Below are 25,531 nucleotides of genomic sequence, written 5' to 3'. Positions count from 1 at the left end.
CTTAAAAAAAAAAAGTATTATAACATAGAAACAACTAATATGCACTACCAAGTTGGCTAGGCTCTAGAAGACGTCGCCATCAGGGGTTTTATCATAACCAACAAATGCTTATTGTCAGCTGACTGAAAAATACCATTTCTGGTGTCATGGAGAACACAAAAGTGTATGACTTAAGAGTTTGCCCTTAAACAAAATTTAAAATTTGCCAGGCATTAGAGACACAGGAAGATGTAGAACACTAGGAAATGTCACCAGGTAGGATGTGCAACGCTGCCTAGGGAACGGTATGGATTGGACAGGGAGTGATAGGAATTTTGTCTTCAAATTGTGTTCTGGGGTTAACTCCCAGCAGAAGAAAAAGAATAACTTGAACCAAGTCCTGAAAGGATAGGTGACTTAGAGTTCCATCTGTTCATCTGTTGTTACACTGTCTTAGAATCCAGATAAATTACCCTCCAGTATTGCATTTTGAGTTGTGCAAAAATTTGAAGTTCATTTTTTTTCTGTTAGAAAAGTAACTTGTTTGCTTTCACCCATCATGACTGAACTTTATCTCTTTTTAATTTAGAATTTCTCACTGAGTTTCCTTTCAGTGCACAAAAGAGACCTTTGCAGTTGTTTCTCGGTGACTTTTAGAGATTTAGTTATATGCCCAGATATTTTAATTAGCATTGCTCTCAGTAAAAATGCCAATGGAAATCAACGTGGAACAGAGTATCTTCAAAGCTAAAAAAGTGGTCTCTTTAAATAAAGAGGGTTTGTTTGCCTATTTTTTTAATCAGCTGCTTCATATTTACTGTGGCCTAGTTAAAATTTGTATTTAAACCATGGTATTCATGCAAAAAAATTATTCAGTCAGAGTTTTTGGCCTAATGTAGTATATAGACAGATGGATTGATAGCTATATACACACATATATACAAACACACACAGTCCGAAAGAAAACCATGCAAAGTGAACTAGCATTGTGGGAGAGAAAGGAGAATTTATGTTGGGACAGCAGGGTTAGAAGGACCGAGCAACGTTTAAAGATTCAAAACAATAGCATTTAGCATGAAATCTACTTTTTATCATCCTTACCCAGCCATCAGAATGAAGAAAGACAGTGTCCAGCTGTAGCAGTAGTTTGGTAGCAGGAGAATTAGAAGTAAAGGTACTAGTGCCCGAGGGGTGGGTCATGAATTAATAATTGCTATGTGGCGGATGAGCCCGTCAGAAGAGCTGAAAATGAGGAAGTTGCCTTGCAGAGCGCTATCAATCACTCAGTGACCATAACTTCCAGTAATTAGTGTATTTTATGGGCCTTTGCTTCAGTGGCTCGAAAGCACATATGCTCCAGTCACAGCTAAACTTTGCCAGAGTAATATTCTAGGATGATTTATCCTCCTGCTGCACTGGGATATACCCCTATATTAGGTGAAGATTGTGAACTAAGCTGCAATAAAGTGTAAGTTTAGGTACAGTTTGCCCAGGTTGAGACCTCAATGTATCATGCTTTTCAGCATCCACGGTTAGGCTACAGCAAGCAATCATTTTTAACCGTGAAACAAATAAAGCAATTAATGGAACAGCATTAGGATATTGTACTTGTGAATTACTGTTGCCCTCTCCCCATTTAAGTGTCCACTGTAATAAGCCCATTTCTAATTAAAAAAAAAAAGCACACTCTATTGGAAACATTTATTTGTAATGCTGTCTTTTCTTCATTATTATTAGTAATCTGAGGGATAGAATGTAGGACCTTCCGAATGATGGAGAAGGACTTGATTTATTTCTTTGTGCAACTGTGTTTGGCCTCCTTAAGTTAAAATAAATTTACTTTTTATCCTTGGACTCTAGTGAGGATGAGTAGTTCTTTTTTAAATATTGGCACATGTTAAGAAGCACTCCTGATGGGAACCTCACATTTAGGCTCTTTTGACACAAAGAAAACATGTTATTTGCGAGCTCTCAGGAGCACTTGGCACTTTTGTACAGCCGTAATGAGTTATTTGTCGTGGTTCACCCACTGCACTAGAAGTCTCTTAGGCCTTTGTAGACAGGGTCCTTTGCCATTGCCAAAAACATCTGTAGAGCCCACAGTTCTTAGTGATTTAACAAGCTTTGCCACCAACCTGCAGTATGACCTTGGGCGAATTAATTAAGCTTCTGGTGCCTCCATTGGGCCATAATTCTGTTTGTGTTAAGGAAATCCTTGGAGTTTATAGGAAAGTGTTATGTGAAAAGTATAAATTGAATAGGGAAGAGATTTGCACAATCCTACTATACTCATTTTAGAGTGAAACGTTTCTACACTACTTTTAATGATGGTGTCCGTGAATTTCTTTACAGTAGACACCAATGATAAGCTTATTTCTTGAAGCAGGGTAGAGAGGTAGACATAATTCAGTGCTTTTGTTACATTTATTATCCCATCTTTAATTTGCAATGTATTATAATGTCATGCAAGTTAAAACAATAATAGTAAAACAAACTAATTGTCTTTAATTAAAGTGAATTAGGTTTTGATTTTAATATATTTGATGTAGTGAGAACTGATAACGTGGAGGGTCCCTAAGGTTATTAGGGCATATTTCTGTTGGGCCTGATGGTGTTAGTAATAACCCTCTTCCTCATAGTTCTAGACACGAACAAATATGTCACTTCATCAGTCTCTGTTACTCGCACTTATGCCCCTCCACAGGGGTCGCAGATTCCACAAGTTATCAGCTAATGGCGTTATACATTAAAAATTGAAGCTTTCCTCACTCCGAGGCCTTTCAACGCTTTGTTCTTAAGCCCTAGACACTTTGGAGTGCAGCTGCAAACTATAGGCAGAAGATTAAATTAATTTGTAACTCTTTTTTTTTTTTTTTTTGGTCCTGCATTGCTAAATCCTCCACATTTAATTGAAACCCTACTTCAAGACGCTTTGTGTTTCTGTGTTCTTTGTTGTCAGTTTAACCTCCAAAGCACTTTAACACTGGCAAATTGCTGTTATATCCTTTGGATTGTTTTTAAACCATTCAGTAAGAGGATAGTGAAATTGATACATGGGAAGAAAAGTAAAATCTTAGGGTAGATCTTGAGGTATTTAATATTTATTATGGTTCTTCACCAGCATAGTTTCAGATGATTTAAACTCTCTCCCTAGGACTGTGTAAATTGGTCTTGGGATGAAATCTCACCTAGGGAATTTTATGTAATCCAGTAGTTAAGTCTGATTTTTTAAAGTTTCCCTGTGTCTGAATGTTCCAAAGTGGCTGCTGCATTTCTGTAAAATGAAGGTTTAACTGCAGTGCACAATCTAAATGCAAGATCCTTAGATGGAAATTTAATTGTATAAAATGTGCTCAAGGTAATTAAGAACAAATTTTAGAGCATTTCAGACTATAAAGTCCTCCTTCAGCTAGATCACTGGCTGTATTGAAAATGCTTATTTTCAATTTGCAGTTATGCCAACAAACATAGAATATATCTAAATTAAGAATTAAAAAGAAATCCAGGGCTCTTTAGTATAACTGTAAATTTAAAACTACTCATACATTGTTGATATTCTAAGAAACATGATTCACCAAAAACATATTTGGAATGTGTATTCCCCACTTGCTTGCTTTCTTGATACAATTTATTTTTTCTCTTTATCATTTGTGACTTCATACATAATTATTCATGTTCTCAACAGAAGCCATTTTTGTTGCTTTGTAAATAAATATCTTCTATCTTTTTGTTAAAAATACAGATGTTTCTTTCATGCTGTTGCTATGCATTTGGCAGTCATTATGATCATACCCCCACACACATATTTGTTATTTAAGTGATAAAATCCAACATATTCAAATGCTGCTAACTCAAGGGTATTTCATAGATTATGATAGGACAAATCAAAGATCAATAAGATGCCACTAAGGAACAATTTTAGTTTTACAGTGAAGTGTTAGTGGTTTACTGTTATTATTATTTTTTGGGGGGTTTACTGTTATTTAAATGTATTCCTGATGGTAAATGTTTCCAGAGCATTCTTTTTCTGCCTCTTATATAGTGAATTTCCCACAATGAACAGAGTATTTAGCAGTTTGCTGAATCTTAAGTATTTAGAATTAAAATGTACTTTTTTATTTAACATTAAATAGAATCCTCTCCCTCTCCCATCTCTTTACCTCTGCCCCCCCCCCAAAAAAAATAAATAAAGCTTTTCCAAATCTTTTACATTGCAGCCATTCCCCTCCTGGGAATGAAAAGGATGTGAGAGTCATTTGATGAATTGCTGGCGCTTATGTGCATCCACATTTTTCAATATACTTTCTTTTTTTTTAAACTGGACCTAAGCTGCCTATATTTAAATGCTTCTTTTGTAAAGATGATAAAGAGAGCAAAGATTTCTATTGGCTTAGTCCTAATCTGTTTGCTTTGTTGTGATTCTTTTTTTTCCCTTTCTTTAACTGTTAACCTATTTATAAATCTAAATCTACATACAAAGGTCATTGGTTGGCTGAACTTAAACCATTTTACTCAGTAAATTTAATTAAGAAAATACAGTGCAACTCATAAGCAAATGAGTTTTTCCTAGTTTTAAACCAAACCACCCTCTTGAGTGCTGATTGCCTTGCCCGACCCCTGGTGATACAGAAACAGGCAAAATTAAAAAGGACATTAAAGCTTCATTAAATCTGAAACACATTTAGTACAGTGACATATCTGCAGGCCATTTCAGAGAAGATTACATACTCTCTTTTGTAAGTTTCCTAATTTATAATACCTTGACAATAAAAACTGGGGAAATGCAAGTAGATTAATAGACCAGTAGGGGTAAAAGATACGGAATGGCCCCAGGTCCATCTGTCTCTGAAATATTCACTCATAGCATATGTGCTCCCTCTTTCTCATCAGGGTTCGGTGTTTATTTTGACTTTTGACAGCCTCATGAGGGACCTGTTCTTCATGCAGCCATATCTGCTAAGAGACCTTTTTCTTTTTTTGCCTTCTCCTAATTGAACTTGATAAAAGGGTTCCAGGGCCTGGCTATATATTTCCTTCTCTTTTGCCACAAGACAAATAGTGTGGAACAAAAACACCTTGGTTGCATTAAACTTAGAAGGCCTGTGACATACATGGAAGGCAGCTTCCTTTCCTAGGGCCCTAAAATGACTGCTTTTGGTATCAGCCTAATGGTGCCACTACCAGTTTTCACTGGTGCAGAATTGGAATCATTGTCCTGCTACTGGAACAGCAAGGTGGTGGCAGTCTAGAAGAAAGGAAATGATTGTTGAACTGCTCTGGTCAAGGACAAAAAAACATTCTCTGTCCTCTGGCTCCAAAGAGGTCAGAACTGCAAGATGTCTTAGAGTAGTTCTCCCAGGAATGTAGTTGACAGGACTGCAATTTCATAGGATGTCAGAAAAGTACACACAAGCCAAAGCCAGACCCAAGAATGATGAGTTCACTAGTTCAAGCCCTGACACCTGTTTCCAAGCAGACTGGTACAGAGAGGCTCCCAGCTGACCAGCCTGCACTGAATTTTCTCTCTGTATGCATGGGGGGGGGGTCTTATAGGGTAAATGAATTATATCAGCCATCCTTATTATATTGTACCAGTTATGGCAGAGGGCACCAAGTAGATGAGTGCAAGTTCCCAAGTTGACTGTAGCCTGGCCTCTCCATAGAACAATAATGACTTGAGAATTTGAAGCTTTGTGTTGACTGGAAACAATTCATATTTTTCATTTTATGCCACTCTTTTTTAAGCCTTCCATTAATCATTGCTTATTTACTTCCTTAGCAAAAACCAATGTCCCATATTGGTACCAGCCAGCAAATTTAGATTTCCACTGTATGTGTCATGGGCAGGTTCTTCTGCTCTGGAAAGCTACATGGACAGAATTCTTCCATGATCCTCAGTGCATGTTAAACGTATACCCAAGTGAGGGACACAGTGCCTATAGAATGGCTTGAGATAAAATATTCTAAATATTATCTACTAGTCACTAAGTTGCTAGCCTTTTTAGATGAGAGATCCTCCTCTTGGTAGTTTAATAATTCCAAATGGAAAGATATGCATAACTTGCCATCCACAGATGACTGTGATGATGGGTGACAGCTTTTCTAGAGCTGCCATTGCCTGTCAAATCAATATACAATCATGCAAAGGCTTAGCCTGCCATCACTGCCATGGTAGACCACAGTGGCTCCCCCTCAGTGTGCCCGCTCCCGTTGTCCATTAAAACACAGTGTTTGCGAAATATAAGGCAAATGGATGGCCTGTATTAGGTAAGATTGTAGTAAAGGGAGTGGAGAGCCGAGTCTCTCTCCTTCCTAATTTAAAGCAGTATATAAACAGCAGGGACACCTGGGTGGCTCAATGGTCGAGTGTCTGCCTTTGGCTCAGGTTGTGATCCCGGGGTCCTGGAATCAAGTTCCACATCAGGCTCACCGTGGGTAGCCTGCTTCTCCCTCTGCCTATGTCTCTGCCTCTCTCTCTCTGTGTCTCTCATGAATAAAGAAATAAAATCTTTAAAAAATAAAGCAGTACGTAAGCAACAAACAATCACATAAAACTGAAAGGGGGTTTGATTAACATCCACACTCTTTCCCACCTTGTGATGTTTTTGCTGTCTATGCTTTATACTAGTCCCTTGATCAATGATATTTACTAAGTGAAATAATGGCAGTATAACTTTTTTAAAAAGATTTTTATTTATTTGAGAGAGAGAGCATGAGTGGAGTGAGGGGCAGAGGGAGAGGGAGAAGCAGACTTCCCACTGAGCAGGGAGCCCCATACGGGGCTTGATCCCAGGACTGATCCCAGGACTTTAGGATCATGACCTGAGTCTAAGGCAGATGCTTAAACAATTGAGTCACCTAGGCATCTCAGTAGTATAACTTTATATCTTGATAATCAGTGAACTCTGAGTATATAAGAATGAGTACAAGGTAATGAAACTGACTAGGCATTGCAAAACAGACACGTATATATAAATATACATCCAAATGAGCATTGGCCTTTTCAAAGTAGTCACCTTACAAAGTCATATGGTTCATTCTTATTACATTGCTATTGCTCAGACTGGTTTTAAATCTTTGAAAATTAACCACAGCATCTTCATGTCTGTCCTTATTAAGGAACAAAATATTTATTCTTTGCAGGTAGCTTTGGGTATTGGTAATACCCATAGGCCATTCAAACAGAGTCAACAAATAATGTACACAATCAAAAAGCTGGGGGGTATAATTTTAAGTCCAAGATAAAATGCAATTCTAATAAAATGAAGTAGGTGCTCTTTTGTTATTTGAAACGATACTAAACACAATTCCAAAGAAGTTCAATAATGTTTCAGTAATATCCTTGTTTTTGAAACAAATGCACAACTCCTCAAGTTGTAGAAAAGCAACGTAAAACTCTAGAAAGAACACTGGATTAAGTTGCAAGTCTTATGGTCAGGCCCTAGGCTTCTCCTGTTTCACTACGCGAGAACTTCTTTAATGGGTTAAACCATTAGGGTTCTAATGTGTGAAATGGATTGATGCTCTCTTGGATTCATTCCAGCTTCAAAGTTCCCTGTGATTCTACTTTGAAAGTAGTTACAAATACATACAAAGGATTTCACAGGCCTGAGGATGAGCCACATTATGAAGTCGCAAAAATTTTGCCACTATTTTCTTTAAATATGTTATGGTATATTTCGTAAGTTTTATTAGTTTATATCAACTCTGTCCAGGTTGAATCATTGTGTTCTTACAGGTGAGAATCCCAAGACCAAAATTAAGTGACTGGCCCAGAAACACATGGCAGTTTGCAAATCAAGCAAAATTGGAAGCCTCTAAAAATTGCCATTCCCAATTTCAAACTTAGACCTACAGTCCTAACTTCTCAGCCTTGAAATGACCACTTTCCTGCTAGTGATAGCTCCCCCCCACCCCCCGTGGATAGAAAATTAATCAAAAATATAATAAATTGATGAAAATAGTGGCAAAATTTTCTGTTCTGTATGGCCCATTCCCTATTTCCTACAACACTACCTATGTACTTGTTACTAAGAACATTACAGAACTATGGGCTGGGAACAATAAGGTGTTTCCATCTTACAAGAGGAAAAGCCCACAGTTTCCTCTGGTTTTACAGCTCTGTCTAGGTGAAGACTGTCACACACAGGTAAATGTGAATAATGCCCAAAGAACTAAGAATATTCCTAAGAGAAGCCACATACTGCTAATGTTTAGTTTTTAAAATCAGAATATTTTATCAGGGATGCAACATTGCCCATTGAAAATGTCCATTCTAAATACAGCTTTAGTGTAATTACAGCAAATAGGGTTCCTGCATCCAGGGTTGTGAGCTTTTTATATTTGCTGAGTATAGTTCTAAAATTTAGTACTTGTCTGTCTTAAGGAGATCTGCCCTGCATGCAAATCTATAACTAGACAAATATTATTTCCTTTCCCAGCTTGCTCTTGGGAGGTTTCCATATCCTCAGGTAAGATTGTTCATTACTGCCGTTTGCCACTGTGACATTCATTCCTATGTATGAAGGTACAGGGAGCAATTGTGAACATTTGAGCCACATACAAATAAATCTGTCCTATTAAATTGAAAAGTGATATCTTAAAGGAGTCATTTAAAAGTCTCTATTGATTTTTGATTTTTTTTAAACTCCAGATTTTTTTTCTCTTTGTTAAAGGTTGAAAGGCATCATCGTGCTCTTCCTTTGTGTGACATTGGTGATGTTTTTCCTTATCCTCACCCAGTGCCATGTGCTCATGCTGAGGTTAGAGAGGCACAGCCTTTTCTTTATACGGTATTTGAGCTTTTGGATTCAATTAAAATTATTTCAATTAAAGGGTTGTTGAGATGAAGGGTGAATCTAGATCATTATTTTTGCTACATAAATAAGCCCCCAATTTTATGTGGGTGTGATTCTGAATATACTATTTTTTTAAATGTGCCCATTCCTATCCAATTTGTAAGAAAACAAACTGTCCATCATATTACCATTTATCATTTCTTTAAGATTTTTCTTTAGAAGGGTGCTAGCACTTAGAAAATATAAAGCTATTCTGGTGGTTTGAAAATGATTCCCCGATGTGGGGGGGGATAAGTGAAATGTCTAGAGGGATGAAAAATGAATGGTTTGACTGTTTTCCTCTGGTTGGTGCTCACTGTTTTTCTGGCATCTTGGTCTGTACAGGCCAAAGTGCCTGGAGGCATGTCTGATTTAAAGGTGGTGTTGGTCTCTGCTCTTTAAGCATCTATTAACTTGCTATTATTATGCAAATAAGTGTTGTATTACACATACTAATTTATGCATGGTTAGATTATGCAGATGCATCACAAACATGGTTATTGAATAATAGGATGGGGCTCATTCACTCTACCATCCTTATAAGCTGTTTTAAGCGAATTCTCCTGGTACCCATGTGGACATTTAAAGGCCCTTCACTTACTGAAATCTGTCTTTTGTATCCTTTTTCTTTTACAGTTAAAGCCATCAGATGAGTGGAAGAGAAATCACCTAAGTTATTAGGTTCAAGAGTATTAGACTCACTTGTCAAATTTGTAGGCTTCTTTGCTTAAATATAATCTTTTCCTTAAAGAGAAAATCTAAAGTGTAATTGCTTGGCATGCATGCTAGCATTTAGTCAGACTTTAGTGTATACAGCCTTGCTGCTTAGCTCTAGGTAGCCCATCAAATTAAAATCACATTTTCAGGATTTATAGCTCATTAGAATATTTATCTTGGTAAGCCTCTTATTCTGTCAGTAATTTTTAAACAATTCACTGTTTGGCCAATTTATACAGTCCCCTAAAATTTTGTAAATGAAGACATCCTGTTACAGTATAGCTCTCAGAGAAGTCTTAGTAGAAAATTTGTAAACCATCTCATAAAAATGCCAGAGATTGAGAATGTAGCTATATTCTTGAGATTCCTAATGTGTCAGTAATTAACCAGTGAGATTTGGTAAGTGATGAGTCTAAGAAATGGACTGCTGTTGTGTTTGACAGATGAAGCATTTGGATGCTCTGGTCAGATTTGGGAAGAGGCTGTACACCTTTGCAATTCTGTTTTCTTGAATGTTTAAGTATACATTTACTTGATCAGTCAAGTGGAAGCTGGAAAATTCTAATGTGCTGGACTCCCTAGTTAGCAATAACCTTTATGCCAGAGTGCGGGGGAAAGCTATATTCCTTGAATTGTGATACAATATTGTCACCAAACTGGGACTTTTATTTGAAATAATAGAAGCAGCTTTGGTGCCATTAGGATTATTTCCCAGATCTTTCAACAGAAGTTTGTGCACTTTGTTGATAGAATCAGTAATGACATTTGGTGGAGTTGGCATTTATTTTACAGGCATTGCACTATAGACTGGAGACTGGGAAAGGGTACTGAATCGATGCCCTTCCTGTCATCACACTGTTCTCAAAGTACATGAAGAACCTTGTTTATTTTCATAGTATTCCAGACACTGGATTAGGAATAATGCCTTCTCTTTGGCCCATTACGTATCTCATTTGAACTCCAAACCGTTCTGTGAGATGGCATCCCCTCATAAATTGGGCATACCAAATGGTTGATTTACTCAATGTTGAACTACAGTGAGGTTAGTTCCTTGGAATCCCAAGCTCAGTAGTCAGGAGTGAACCACAAACTCACAGGATTGGGAGGGCTCTCAGACATCATCGAATCAAACCTCTGTACCATATCTCTAGAAGCAAGCATCCACATTCATCTTGAATACCTTGAGTGATAAAACTCACTACTTTATAAATAGCCATCCAGTCAAAGCAGCTTTCATTCTATTTACCAAGCTGAGGATTGACGGTTTCATCCTCATTGTCACCTGCTGGTCTGACCCTTGAACAGGTGAAAGCCTTTCTTATATCCTCATGATCACCATAGTTTTGCATCTCTTCTGTCCAGGACTGGGGACAATCCCAAGACATTGCTACTTTGAACTCAAAGTCAGGTCAGGGCACCAGATCTGAGCTCTTCACTAGTGGCAAGTTGAGAAGACGGGCCTATCAGAAAGAGCTCCTGACCAGGAGCTGAAAGATGAGAATGGGAACCCAGCTCTACCACAAACTGTGGTCACCACAGGCCTTAATTCTTGCTCTGTAACTCCTTGGAGCTTCAGTTGCCTTAACTCTAGATTGCAGATCCTGATACCTACCTTTCCTGTCTCATTAGAGCAAGTATGCAGATCAAATGAGTTTATGGATAGAAACCACTTGCGAAAGTAACAAGGGCCCAACCCACTGGCCCTGATGTTGGGCCATAGCACAGAACAGAATTTATGGTTGTCAACCAAAGTTCACAAAAGGATGTGCTCGGCAACCTGCCAGCCACAACTGGAGCAGAACATAAAATGAGTGGAGAGGAGAGGCCAGCTTTGAGACTTGTCCTCCCACCAGCCCAGCGTCAGTGCTGCTAACAGTGTCGTTAGCAGTGCCTCTTCCTGCCGGTGACACAGTGTGTATCCAGTGGGGACCCGGATGAGGGAGGGGTGTCAGGAAGGTATCAGGGAGAGTCAGTGGCCTGGGGCCAATATAAAGATGAAAGGACTGGATTTTTGTTGAGATAGTCTTCTCTATGAACTTCATTGTTTTGTGCATTAGTGTTTTATTTGTTCTTGGGAAGGACTGTCTAATCCTTTCCTTTAGTCCTTGAAGTTGCATAGCCTCACTGGCACGCGATTTAGGACTCTAGAAAAAAAGTTTAGGAGCCGCTATAGACACACAGCCATATTACTACAACTTATAATAGGAACAACAGCAGTGTCCTGGGTTCATCTAGCCCCTTTCTGATGTCAAGCTTCATTCAGATCCCTTCCTGTTATCTGACTCAGGCTGTGAATCCCACCTGCAGCAGCTATTATTCCCATCCTCCAGGTGAGCGACCGAGGCCTGGACAGGTAAGGCACCTTACCTGTGCCTTCACAGGGATGAATGGATACAGTTAGATCTAGGTCTGGTAGGCAACTAAACCAAATGCATGGACTCGGTGTACTCTGAGCATGGTTGGCTGTTCACACCACTCCTCTTCTTCCCACTGAGCCCCTCCAAGCCCGTCTCCTGGTTTGCCATCTCCAGGCAAGGAGGCCTCTTGTGTGATAAGATGTGCTGAACACCGGAGGCCATACCATGGTAGATAATGACAAGGCCATTCCCTAGAGCCCTTTGCTTTTGTACCTTGTGTTTAGCAGAGTGACAAGAGGGTCTAGAGGGCTCCAGAGCTCTCACTGACCCTACTGCCATTAAATTCTGGGTGCCTTTGAAGCAATAGGATCATGAAAAATTGTGTTTTTATATAGCTCACAACCACATATTATCTTCATTTCTTGAACAATTTAGCATTAACAGTAATTGGGAAAGATGCACAGGTCTGGAAAAGGACTGGAGCTGTGTATAGTTAATCATGTAAATCCAAGTTCAGTTGACTTAAAAAACATGATGGTGGGCAATGGTTTGTTTAATGACACCATAATTTAGGAGAAATGAAAAAGATTGCCTGCTAAAAATTATCATCCTTCATTCAAACTTTTCAATAGTGCCTTGCATTAAGATGGTAGTAAATCCATTAGGGAGACTTCTCAGGGGATGTGCCAGCTCTGACATTTGGAAATTTGGTAAGCAGGATGTCTGCCACAGGAAAGTGAAGATAATACAGATACAAATGTATTTAAAGTACTTTTGTATGTATAAAAATGTTGTTGTTCTTTTGGCTACAATTCCTGATCTTGGTTAATAAATTACATCAAAATGACCTGAAGTTAAAAAAAGGAAAAAAATCTGAGCAAATAGTGCCCCTGGTATTGTAAAGCTTTGAATGTTTTCACACCCCATTAATTTATTACTTCTCTTTCTTCATCTTTAAATTTCATTTTTTTTTTTCAAAAATTCCGACTCCCCGCTGCTGCAGTGATTTTCATCTTGTTGTTAATTTTCCCTGCTCCATATGGAGCTCCAGACATTTCACCTGGAGGCTGTACTAGATTTTGTTGTAGTGATCGTACTTCCGGAGGCCAAAACTGTCATTTAGGGTTCCTGGTGCATCTGTCTGCGCCAGGCTTTTCACTGGCATGGGAGAGTGTGAATAACAAATTGGATGCACCTGAGATTCAGATGATTAGTGTGTTTTGTGAATCTCCACGACTTGTAAGCAGATAGCTCTGGGGGGGCAGGAGGGCTGTACGGCAACTGCGGGTGAATCTGTACTCACACCTTACATTTGGGGCTTTGCGAAGGAAGCGCAAACATCCCAGGCAGTCTGAGTGCAGAGAGAGTAACAAATATTTCATCCCGCCTTGTCATTGATTAGAAAAGAGCCTTTAATTTCATTTCACCCCATGTTGTGATTAATTTGCATTCTTTGTCAGAAGTTAATGGAGTTTTTTATGGTTCACTCTGAAATCCGTGAAGACATCAGACTTGATCTGATGTTTATACAACCGCCAGCGGAATTTTTTCGTTTGATTGATGGCAAGCTTGATGTTATTCCAAACGGCTTTTTAAGCTGTTTTTAAGAATTATTTGAATAAAATGCAGGCAAGATATTGTTGTAACGATCAAGATTATCTGTTAAAAATCTGTTTCAAATAAAGACGATGATAAGTAGTAAAAAGGATCAAAAACATAAGAGATATAGTGAATGGCAACATTATTTGTTAAAAATACATAAGAATGGCATTCAAATAAGTTATTGCAATATCTAGAGATCATTTTTCTTGAAAAGAATATACTATCATCTGGCCAAATAGAATAATTAAGGCTACGGTAGAAGGAAAGTCTGGATCTTTGGGATTAAAAGCCTTTACTACCAATTGGCTAATTCTCATTTATTCTGCTAGCTTTTGCTACCAATGTACAAAATAGAGATCTAGAGTTCTTAACTCGAGGAGACAGGGTCTGTCAGGCCTGTTAGCTCAACAAAATGATGACGTATTACTTGTCTCAATAAAGAGGCATTCTTAAATCCCAATACAAGTTCAACATAAGTGGATAATAGAGGATTTTAAGTGAAAGACATGCATTCTTAATAGTATAACGACTGGCCTTTTTCGTAAGATAGTACGGAAATGAAATTCCCTGTTTTAAAATCAGAATACCCCAGTTGTTTGTGGGTAAACGGAATGTGTGTTCATCCCCTGTGCACTATCTATCAAAGTACGAGAGAAGCTGTAGGTGGCATTTGCTCAGAACCCCCTGCTACTAACCAAGGAAATATGTTTTGCAAATGCTTTTTGATTACTAATACCGTTTGTTTGATTTGGGGACTTTGCCTTGCTTCAGCAGATTCTTGCTTTGCTGTGATTGCTGCCAGTGAAACTTAGGTCAAAAAGCTACTTATCTGAGCACTTTCACTTAAGACAGATTAATTTATTTGCTGTATCTGAAACTTTGCTAAATAATTGGGTGGGTTTAATTGAACTTACTGCTTTCTGATCCTTGTATTAACATGATCTAAGGTCCTTTTTATTATATACAATCCATATTATTGACCTAATTTGCCCTGTTTTCATTTAAATGTAAGCAGCTTGTCAAGGAGAAAATATTTTGTTTAACTTGGCTTGGAAACCTGCTATTTTAATGTGTTTTTCTTTTTCAATTGACAGACTGTCTTTTAAACATTCATTTATTCTGTAGTAATAAATTGTGCTCTGGAGAGAGCATTTGTCTCATAATGGAGTAGAAAACGTGTGCTCTTAAAACTATTTTAAAATATTAAACACTTTTCAAAAACTAATGCTGAAATTCTAGTTTTTATACCTAATTTTATTCATGTTTTAAAAGCCTTTGACTATGCTACTACTAATCCTAATTTTGATAATTTAATATTGCTTTAAATCCAGTGTTAAATTCAGACCATAGATTTTATTACCTTATTTATGTACTGATGTATTGATCATGACCAGAGCAACCTAAAATTGCAACATAATACCTCAGAAGTTGACCTTCTTCGAAAAGAGGTATTTGGAATTTATCCTCTGTTAAGTAAACTTTTTGAAGTCCAGAACATCAAGGATTCTATAAAGTCATAAGTATCCAGTTTTTTGTGTGAGGTCTCTAGTCAGAGGGGGAAAAAAAAAACAGTAGTAGGTAATTACCCCAAACTTTAAGTACTCATGTGTAATTGGCAAGACTCCAAAAGAGCAACGTGGGTGCAATTTTTTTGCTAGCCAGATTTTTAGCCTACATGTTTTAATCCATTATTATTTTCATTCTCGTTATTTAGGGTATAGACTAAGGGATTTACCTACGTAACTCTTAGGAATCCCCAAAGTGTGGGTTGCTTAGAAACATGACATTTTTCATTAAAGATAAATTACTTATCAATACCTCATTTGGGGTAAATGCAGTTAGCCAGCTAGGCTAATGAACCCTGTCTTTTTTAAAACACTAACCCCATGTTGTTTTGATTTTATAGCACCTCCTAAACTACTTCATGACATACATCTCAATTCAATTCAACATGTATTTGTCGATGAGAAAGTTCTTGGTGCTGGCACTGTGCTGAGCACCAGAAGTACAGAAATGAAACAGATGTGGTCCCCGCTCTCAAAGAGTCTAGTCTAATGGATAGAAAAATATAAAACACATGGCAGTTGATGCAAAAGGAACCCAATAGGAGGTAGTATGCTCTGGAACTGGTCAGCTCACTTTAGAAAGCTGTGAAGGTTTCACCGAGCAGGTGATGCCAGAGCTGAGGCTATGAGGCTAAAAGAATGGGAAAGAATCTTCTTTCTAGCCACTCTAGTCAGAAGGAGACTCATCTGGTAAAAGCTAAAGGTCTGAAGCAGCATGTTGTATGTAGTATCCTTCCAATACTTTAATTCAGTAGGGTACTACTACTTCTACTTCTACTACTACTACTATTACTTTTATTTCCCTACCAGTTTAGAAATTTCCCTAAGTAACTTTAAAGCAGCCCTGGGAGGGAAGGAAAAATGGAAGGGCACAGTGGTAGAGGAGAGGGGTGATGTGTCAGGATGGAGATGGCAAGTGCAGCAGAGACCAGGTAATGAAATTGGGGTTGAGAATTTCATGAATCCCTTTGAGATGACTGGGAGCCAGTCTGAGGCTGGAAATCATTACATTTTAAGATCTCTGCCCCCAAGGTCAACTGGCACATGCCTCTGAGGGACTTGGCACATCACAGGACATTTTCTAGACTGCTGGGGGTGGGGAGTTGTCATGATCAGATGAGCTAATACCTAAGAGGACACTTTGAAAAATATAAGAGGGTAAACAAGAGAGCAAGGTAATATTAGTATTATTTATATTTCCAGAAAGTACTTTAGGGATTTACCTATGTAGCTCTGAAAATATATGACCATGTCTCATGTCTCATAACAGGTAGGACTAAAATGAATTACTTTTCTGATCCCACAAGAGCCTTCCTTTACAGTCTTTCTTTTTCGAGTTATAATTTATCATTCACAATCACAATCATAATATATAGAATTATATACAGAACTTAGTCATTTTTAGTTCAGTAACTGGGGACCCTGATTCTTTTACAATTTTTAAATAATCTGTTTAGCCCGGAAATAGAATTGAAGTTTGAAGTAATGAACTTGGTGCCCAGTCTGGCTTTCAGGTGGCAGGCAGCTTTGCCATCTTGTCTCCCTCTTGGGCTCTGTGGTCTGGGAGCCCTTCCACTGTTACCACCTTGGTTTTTATTGGTGCTGTCTGCTACTTCATGGGGTCATAGAATTTCAGAATGTAATGAGACCTTACAATGATCTATTCCAACTCTTTTATTTTATAGAGGAGGAAATGGGATTCCAATAGCCATTCGGTGATTCACTCATAATTACCAGGTATTAGCAACAGAGTTCCCACTCTAGAGAGATGGTTGCAGGGAGAAAGGCACCCAGAGGCTTTGAGCCCAAATGGCCATTTTTATTTTACACAACCATCCACTCAAGTACTGCCTCCAACTGGTGTGTCTGCAGAGATGGAAGGGACTTGTCCCAGGATGCTCCCTGTCTATCAGATAATTGCTGATGGGTACAGATCCCTGCAGGGAACATGGTCCTCAACAGTGGTAGCAACAGCAACAAAGACATCAACTTTGATCGCACTCCAGTGTTTTACTTATCACTATTTTCAGTTTAGAAAACTTGGATAGTTTTGGGACTCTAAGTTAAAGAAGGGGGGCAGACCCAGCCAAGTTTTGTTTGAGCACAAATTACTTTTTAGATGTTTAACAGTTCTGAATGAATGCCTGGGGGGGCAGGGCTTGGGAATTCTTCCTCAACTAAAATGCTAATGATGCTAAGAACTCAACCCTCTTTAGTGCCAATAAAATGGACAAGCTAAGTTCATTGAAAACTCACTGAGTTGCCTAAGAAGAGCAAAGGAGATTTGATTTAGGACTGGAGATTGCCCAGGACACACCAAAGAGGAAAGAGGGTCCCAAGGGCTTGTAGGAGCTAATAAGAAAGGAGACAGTTAGTTGTTTATGCACACAGCCAGGGTGTCAGCTCCAAGGAATTGTGGGAAGCTGAGGCAACCAGTCAGAACCAAGTGTGGACTCTGTTATGCCATATTCTGTCAAAGTCTGTAGATGTTGACTGCCATGAAGAGAGGGAATGAAAAGCTGGAGAATAGAGTGGTCAATCTTAGGAGGAAAGGAGGCCAGAGAAGGAAAGAAAGACCAAAGAAGGCAATAAAGCTTGTCTTTTTTTCTGTTCAGAAACAGGCTGCAAAAAGCACCATTCTGTACATAAGGAGACTTGACTACAGTCCTAGTTCTAGTTTGGTTAAATGCAGTAAGCAAAAGAAAGTTGCCAGCTAAAGGCCTTCCTCCACCCCCTGTTCTTTGGACAGCCCTTTGCCTCCCTAGCCAGGCAGCTACAAATGCTCACTGACTCACTACAGAGTGGACAGGGAGGCAAGAAGTGACACCCCCAGCAGATAACCAGTGGAATCGTTGGCCGCCCTCCCTCCCCACCACAGATCTCAGTTTTCTCATCTGAAAGAGGAGAGAGGTGTGCTAGGTCAGTGATTTGCAGAATGATGAGAGACAGGACATGAAGTAGGTAGGTGGACATTCACTCTTTGACACACACAAACACACACACATACACACACACCAATCCACACACAAACACCAGAGCAGTTCTGTTTTTGTCTGTTAATTTTTGCTTATGTATCTAAATAATATCTTATAAGAACTTAGGGTTATTTGGTAAACAGAATCTGAAACATGCTGGCCTAGTTCCTTCTGTGGTTTCCTTTCATTTTGTATGAGCAACTTCCCCCTCTTTTCCCTATCTTCAGCTGCTTTTCTCATCATCATCTCCCCGAGTATGCTCTTGGATTCTTTTGGACCAGATTTCACTTATATCAAAATGAGAAATGTGCCCTACAACTCAGAAACAAATCAAACTTTGTTCAGTTCATTCTAGATCCATGACTTCTTTAAATCTTGTTTTGAATCTCATTTACAGTCAAACCAATAAGACACATGTTAATTAACATCATTACACGTAACTGTATTTCAAAATTCTTTCCTTCTTAATCCCATATAAAACATATAGTGACTGCAGTTGCAATTTATCTCAAAATCTCAGCAGGTCAAACAATGTTGTCAAATACATCATGGCCAAAAAAAATTTTAAAAGGCAGCAATATGTAGAGTCTTTGCCCACAAAGAAAGCATTCCTTGAAATGCCTGAAAATATCCCTTTTTTGGGGGACACTGCCTTAGAAATCTACGGCTCCTTGAATCTAACAAATTGTATCTTATCCAAATGAGTGTCATTTAGGGGAGAATGCAAGCCCTCTGCTTAAGTCTTCTCTTTATCACTAATTTTCAGGAACCTTCAATAAGTCACTCATTTTTTTTAAATTTTTTTAAATTTTTATTTATTTATGGTAGTCACAGAGAGAGAAAGAGAGGCAGAGACATAGGCAGAGGGAGAAGCAGGCTCCATGCACCGGAAGCCTGATGTGGGATTCGATCCCGGGTCTCCAGGATCGCGCCCTGGGCCAAAGGCAGGTGCCAAACCGCTGAGCCACCCAGGGATCCCTAAGTCACTCATTTTGTGGACCAGCAATGGTAGCTCATCCATCCCCTGGGTCCCAGACTCCAATACAGTGCCTTGTATAGAGTGAGTACTTGATAAAGATATATGAATAAGTGAGTTAGTGATTTAGTCTAACTTGACTTTTTTATAGGTTGGCATAGCAAATTTTAGAATCAGAAGGAACTAAGAATCAATACACACTTTTCGGCTTTAAATTAATAATTTTGTCCCCTTTTCTTCTGTGTCCATATTTCTACCCTATCCTGCCAGCATTAATACCTGAAGGATAAAAGCTTCCAAAGAGTTGTCTTAAGATACTTGAGGGTTTTATATAAGGAAAGACATGGATTTGTACTGTCAAGAAGGTAGAACTGGAATGAGAGGTAGAACAGACAGAAGACCTAAGCTCCTCATCACTGTATGCATCCAGGCCAAAGTCCAGTCAGCCAGGAGTGTAATGAAGAAGGGATTCAGGGATCAAACAGAGGTGGGTCAGAATAAAAAACCTTTTAAGATTCTTTCAAGTCCCAAGAGTCTATGATTCTGTTTCAGTGTTGGACAGGCCTCTCCTCAACCAGACAAACAAAAGGCTGATGATGTATTTCCTATCTGTTGCAAGGGAGAGGCAACAGGTAGAAACTTCCTCAGACTTGTTTAGATTCTGCAGTTGGTTTAATCATATACTCATTTTGACTCTCAAATACCCTGGTCAGTATGAAGCACATAAGAAATAGAATATAGGAAAGAAGTAATTCTTCTTCAGTCCAAGATTAATAAACTTCCATGTTTCTCTCCATGAGCCAACTATGTGATATGGCTATCAAAATCATGAATGCACTTACAGCTTCTAGAAGTTTCTTCTACTGAGTGGTGTATAATGTCCCGAATAGGGTGACTAAGCCAGTCAGTCTGAGGTATGTGTGCAGGTGTGGGTGTCCTGCTTTATGAGGAACACATGCACATGGAACCACATTCCAAGAAATGCCATCACAGCGGTGGAGATTGTCAAACCACGCCTAGCTCCTCCAGGCAGTTTTCCAGTTCAGGTAGCAGAAAACCCAACTCAGGTTGCCTCAACAACAAAGGGACTTGATTGAACAGCATTGCCAAAAGTCAAGTATTGGTGGGTTTAGGTAGAACTTGGTCCAACAAGTCACTTTTGACTCTGTTCTTGGTGGGCTTCTTCCTTCACAGACCAAGACTGGCTTGGGGTTCCAGGGCAACCTGCTCCCCTATTGGAAGGGAAGAGCAGGTCTCTCTTCCCCAGAGACAACCGGAGGCCCTAGGCTTCAGTTTGATTGGATAAGTTTAACTCCCCAAGCCCAGGGGATCTAGATGATACTGACTAGTTTAAGCCTGAACCGCATGTCCCACCCATAAAGCTGGTGGTGAAGTAACTGGAGGTGAAGCACATGGGCTATTGAGGGGCAGGGGAATGTTATTAGAGTGTCATTAGTAATAGAAGGGGGAAGAATTGAGGGCAACCAGTCATAGCAAATGATCATAGGAAGAAAACAGGATGTTCACTCAGGAAAGAAAACATTGTGCAGAAACAACCCATCTTCAAATATGCAAATTGCCATCACTAGACTTAATCACTACAGCTCCAGACCATGGGCATATCTTGTGGGAGGACGTATTTGAACTCATAATAAGAAAGAACCTTCTAACAATTTAAGCCACCCAGGATCGAATAACTGGAATCCCATCGCTGGAAGTCTTCTAGCAAAAACAGGATGCCTCCTTGTCAGGAATATTATAAAGTAAATTGCCACATGGAGCAAGGAGTCAGACCAGGTGACCTCTAACATCATTCTGGATTCTATGGCATGTAGAGGATTGGAGCTAGTAGAAGTACAGACCAAATGAGAGCTTCAGAAAAAAACCCGTTAAGACATTTTGACATGTTAAAAATCTTTTGCTATAGCAGATTTATTTGACCATAAAGAATGGAATGGTCAACAGGCCTTTCTCAAAAAAGCTGCATCTCCCCTCACTGCCTACACCCCCCATACACACATAACTGATGTTCTAAGCTAGATTCTGAAACAAGACCACCCTCTTTTGGAACAAAGAAAAGAGAAAAGTTTGATACAGCAAATGTATCTTCTTTGAAAAGAAAAATATTCTAAATCTTATCTGAAAGGAAAGTGCTTAATGGACGTCTTGGCCAGTCTTTGTACCACTAGGGAGAGGGTTAATTTTATAATTCACATTGATCATTTTAAATTATGTTTCTGAGCCCCTGCTTTTCTCACAAAATTCAAGTCTAAATATTAAAATTTACATTTGCCCAGAGGATGATTTACTAGGGTTCCTATATACCTATGTGGAATAGGACATGAGCTATGTCAATTTTAAATACACAAGAGATAAGAGTGTAGACTGGCAGTCAGGTCCTTTCTTTCCTGCTCACTGACTGGTAGACCCAGCAAATGAATAATGTTACACTGTACCTTGATGCTCTGGCTGCTGTGTTTTGTTTGAAAATGCATTGTCCTTGATACTCAGGAAGCGGTAAGAGCCAAGTGATCTAATTTATGGCTGTGATGATTTTCTTTCTGGTCCCATCTGAGCTGAGCCCTCCTCTGGGCATCGTAGAGACTTTCTGTCCCACCTAGCTGTTTGTGAGATTCAGGAATATCTGGTTTTGGCTTTTCAAAACTGGTGATTGCTGAAGGCAGCAGAGAAGATGCCATGAGTAAATCTTAAAAGGTGGGGAACCAAATGACTCTCTCATATCCCATTGAGTCGCTCCTTACTAAATCTTGTTACCACCTATTTTTAAGTCCTTAGTTTTTAATTAAGTCTCATGATTTATTTTTTGTTTTTGTTTTCTTCTATATAAGATAAGCCAAAAACTTACAGGCATGTTAAGAACTTGAACAGGGGGCAACCTGGGTGGCTCAGCGGTTTAGCACCACCTTCGGCCCAGGGCCTGATCCTGGGGACCCAGGATCGAGTCCCACATCAGGCTCCCTGCATGGAACCTACTTCTCCCTCTGCCTGTGTCTCTGCCTCTCTCTCTCTCTCTCTCTCTCTCTCTCTCTCTCTGTGTGTGTGTGTGTGTGTGTCTCATGAATAAATAAAATCTTAAATAAATAAAAAAAAACTTGAACAGGGACCAAGGCTGATAAACAGGAGAGATACAATGGCACATGTGAATTTTACGAGTTCATTTTATATTTTAGTAATAACGTATTATTCATTTTCTTTGTTTCCTCATGCATTCAATATCTAAAAATATTTGTTTGTCAGAATTCCCATGTATGGTTCACTAGAGTACATTCTGTTCTACTTTTTTTTTTTCCTAAAGCAGTCCTTTGTCTAGGAAATCTTACTTTAAGTTAGTGGTATAGCAAGCACTGTGGTTAGCTTGTGGTCATGTGGAAATAATTCTTCTTTTCTCTCACTGAAGCCTTTTTGAGATTTGAGCACTTTGGTTTTATAAGTTATAATGCATTGGAGGCCACGTGTCCCTAAGTTTTAGCACCCAGCACAGTGCCAGATAAAATGAGATTGAATGCCAGTACCAGTTCTCCCATGGGTAGGAACAAGTGCTGTAGCACCTGAATGGAAGCTATGTCTGGGGGGAGTCTTCGGATTCCTCTAGTTCATCCCTTCACTTTGTATACAAAGGCTGAGCCCAGTGAAAGGAGGGAGCCTCTGAGGCCATAGGGATCTGACAGGAATTCTGGGGGGTTTTCTCAGTGTTTGTGCATTTTCTCTGCACCAGGCAGCTTCCTGAATCAGCAGTCAGGTCTAGGCCAGTCTGTATCTATGATCTTGGACACTGTGCCCCTCTAAACCTCAGTTTCCCTAGCAGCAAAGTGAGTAGATTGAAGTAGACTATCTCTGCAGCTACTTTCATTAAGAAAACAAAAATTTTAGGTCATTATTCACTTAGAATATAAAAGTCTCAATTTACCGTAATCCTGGTTCATATTAGGCAGGGTCAGGCTGGACGCATCTGATTTGGAAAGAGAGTCTGCAAAATAGCTTTCGTTCCTAATACACAAAAGTGTAAAATAAGAATAGAATGTTGAAGGCTAGAGTGTGATGTCAGTGACAACACACACACACACCTGGTATTCTTTAAAAATGCCAACCATATCATTTAATTTTATATTTCCTTTTTCTACTTAAGAGAAAATAACACAGGCTTGAAAAGCAGTAAATATGTAAAGAGAAAATTTGTCAACTGATATTGGAAGATCTGACCTCGGTCACACATAAATCTCTCCGACAAGAGCTGCAGGGCAAGCCATAATTTCAGAGAGTAAAAGAGAAAATGAAAGCTATAGCCGGTGTCTTCTCGAACTTACGTAGGTGGATCATTTTAGTTTCCTGATTGTGCTTCTGCACATAATGTGAAAGGACTGGTGGCAAGTCCACGGCTTTCCCACTCTGTAAAAAGCACCTCTACAGAGATGGAAATGGAACGTGGGGCTCCCAGACTTGCTGTTTCTCCCTGGAGTCGTGGACTAAAAAGTTGAAGGCCCCAGCAAACTTTTGCATTGGCAATTTCCTCTCTAGGATCATTTTCCAGTCATTAGTCATGTTATAGGAGCTTTTGAGATTGTCAACTACTTGGTCCTTGCAAGGAAATATATGATAAGTGTTACTGCAGGAATACCCCATAACTGATACCTAGGCCTGCCTGTTAGGAAGGCAGTCTTGCCCGTTTAAACATACAAGGGTCTGTCTTACATCAAACTGAGGCTTAACTATCCCTGGTTAGTGTGACTTAAAGTCTTGTAGCTAGGGGCTGAGAAAAGAAGAAAAAGAAAAAGGCTATGTCCAGAAAAGGGAAGAGATTCATCTAATTAGTCTATCAAAATGCTACTAGTTCTGGAGTCTGATTAGAAAAGTATAATGATCGGAGCAATTGCTGTTCTGCTCATTGTCCCAGAGTACTGGTTACACATAGGAAACTCCCACCACCAGCAGAGTGTGCAAGCAGGACTCTGGACTTGGACGAGTTAGTTATAAACGGCATTTCATATGTTGTGGGGTACAGGCAGTTCATCAGCCCTAACAATATTATTGTGTTCCTCTGAACTCTGCTCTCACAGCTAAGCATTTGGGAGGCAGACCTAGAATAAAGGGAGGCATTCACAAAGCTAACATTTTATATCGAGTACCCTTAGTACCACTTTTAATGTGCTATAAAACTAGGGGCTTCACTCTTTCATGAACTGTGTGCAAAAGCAGAGGCAATGACTGGAGGTTGCCTTTGCTTCAGTCTGTTTTATGCTTGCTGCTCCAGTACAGTAATGTGATCTTGAAAAAGGTAAACAACAAAGAGTTTAGCGGTGAAAAATATGCCTAATATAAATACAGTCGAGTCCATGGCAGTTCAGAATTTGAAAAATATGACTGTGGCATTAAATTTTCTGGTGAAATTAAACAGAGGAACAAAATACATCCTTGAAGGCAATATATCTGAGACAGAGAAAGGAAAGGATATATCTAACTCTATGGTCTATGTGGCATTCATATAAAGAAAAGCACAGTAGCTTTATTTAATTGAGAAAATGAATCAATTACAATGATATTGCATCATCAAGTTCTTGTGAAATAGAAGATATAAGTCACCGCGTTGTGTAACAGTGTTAAAAAGTAATTGAGTATCTTAAGCATTTTGAATCAATTTCAGGTAGTAGCACTGCTACCTTAATATAAAATTTATGAAGATGATTTCATATAATATGTAGCTATCAAAGCTGTGTAATAAAACCTGGTAATAACATCTCTCTTTAAAAACCTGGGAAAATCGGTCTAGTTATAAGATCGTAAAAAAAGACTTTGATATTGCTGTTTCTTTCTCATAGTAAAGAGAAAGCATTAAAATAGTAAAATTTTAAGTTGTCTTAAACCATGGTTTCTTTAACGCACAGAGTAGGGCAAAGTGGAGACCTCTTAAGAGCTCGGTTCATGAGAAAATGTTCTCCCCTGAACTCATTTCACACCACTTATATGTTGCTGGGAACAATGTTGTACAATTTATTCCTGAATTTATTTTAAAACATCTCACTTAGAATGTTTGCTGCATGTTTTCCCTCAGAGAATGTTGTAATCCCCCTGACTATCAGAAATTTGTGATAAACATTCTCTTTGCCAAAACTGGATTTCTGATTCTTAGTTCATTACAAGTAACTCTCCTGTTGAAGCAGATATATCTTACTAAGAATGAAGGATGGGGGAAGAGTATCCCTGTGTACTTAGAAAAAAATAAAAGCAAACGCCAAAGGTGTCTCCTACCATAGGAGAAGTTACCTGGGCCTTTCAAGACTTTTGGAAGGTGGTATGGCTTATTAAAATCCTTATCTACTCCAGGGTGGTAGTTAACCCGTCTTCCTTTTTAACGTAAATCTTTACCCATCACAGCATTATCCAGAAATGCTCCCTGACTAGAGGAAGGAGCAATAATTCAGCAAAGCATTAAGTGGGAACCATCCAAGGCAACTTGACAGCCAGTCAACATTGGGCAGAGGTTTTGGAGAATGGTGACTAGGGAGAG

At 39.0% G+C, this 25,531-nt stretch overlaps 1 protein-coding gene across 4 annotated transcripts in view; it reads left to right on the top strand.

Annotated features, from left to right (window-relative positions):
- MAP2K5 (mitogen-activated protein kinase kinase 5) overlaps positions 1 to 25,531 on the top strand; it is a 261,355-nt gene that overhangs the window by 168,059 nt on the left and 67,765 nt on the right. For 2 of the 4 annotated variants that reach the window (XM_055319754.1, XM_055319758.1), the window contains one exon: positions 8,421 to 8,450. The exons of the other annotated variants lie outside the window; for them this stretch is intronic. In XM_055319754.1, the coding sequence (XP_055175729.1) occupies positions 8,421 to 8,450 (30 nt within the window). The remainder of the gene's footprint in view (positions 1 to 8,420; positions 8,451 to 25,531) is intronic. 4 annotated transcript variants of the gene reach the window in all.

This window comes from Nyctereutes procyonoides, unplaced genomic scaffold, assembly GCF_905146905.1.
Source record: "Nyctereutes procyonoides isolate TBG_1078 unplaced genomic scaffold, NYPRO_anot_genome, whole genome shotgun sequence".
NCBI lineage: Eukaryota > Metazoa > Chordata > Mammalia > Carnivora > Canidae > Nyctereutes > Nyctereutes procyonoides.
The sequence above is the reverse complement of the archived record's forward strand: the minus strand, read 5'-3'. Positions and strand labels throughout refer to the sequence as shown.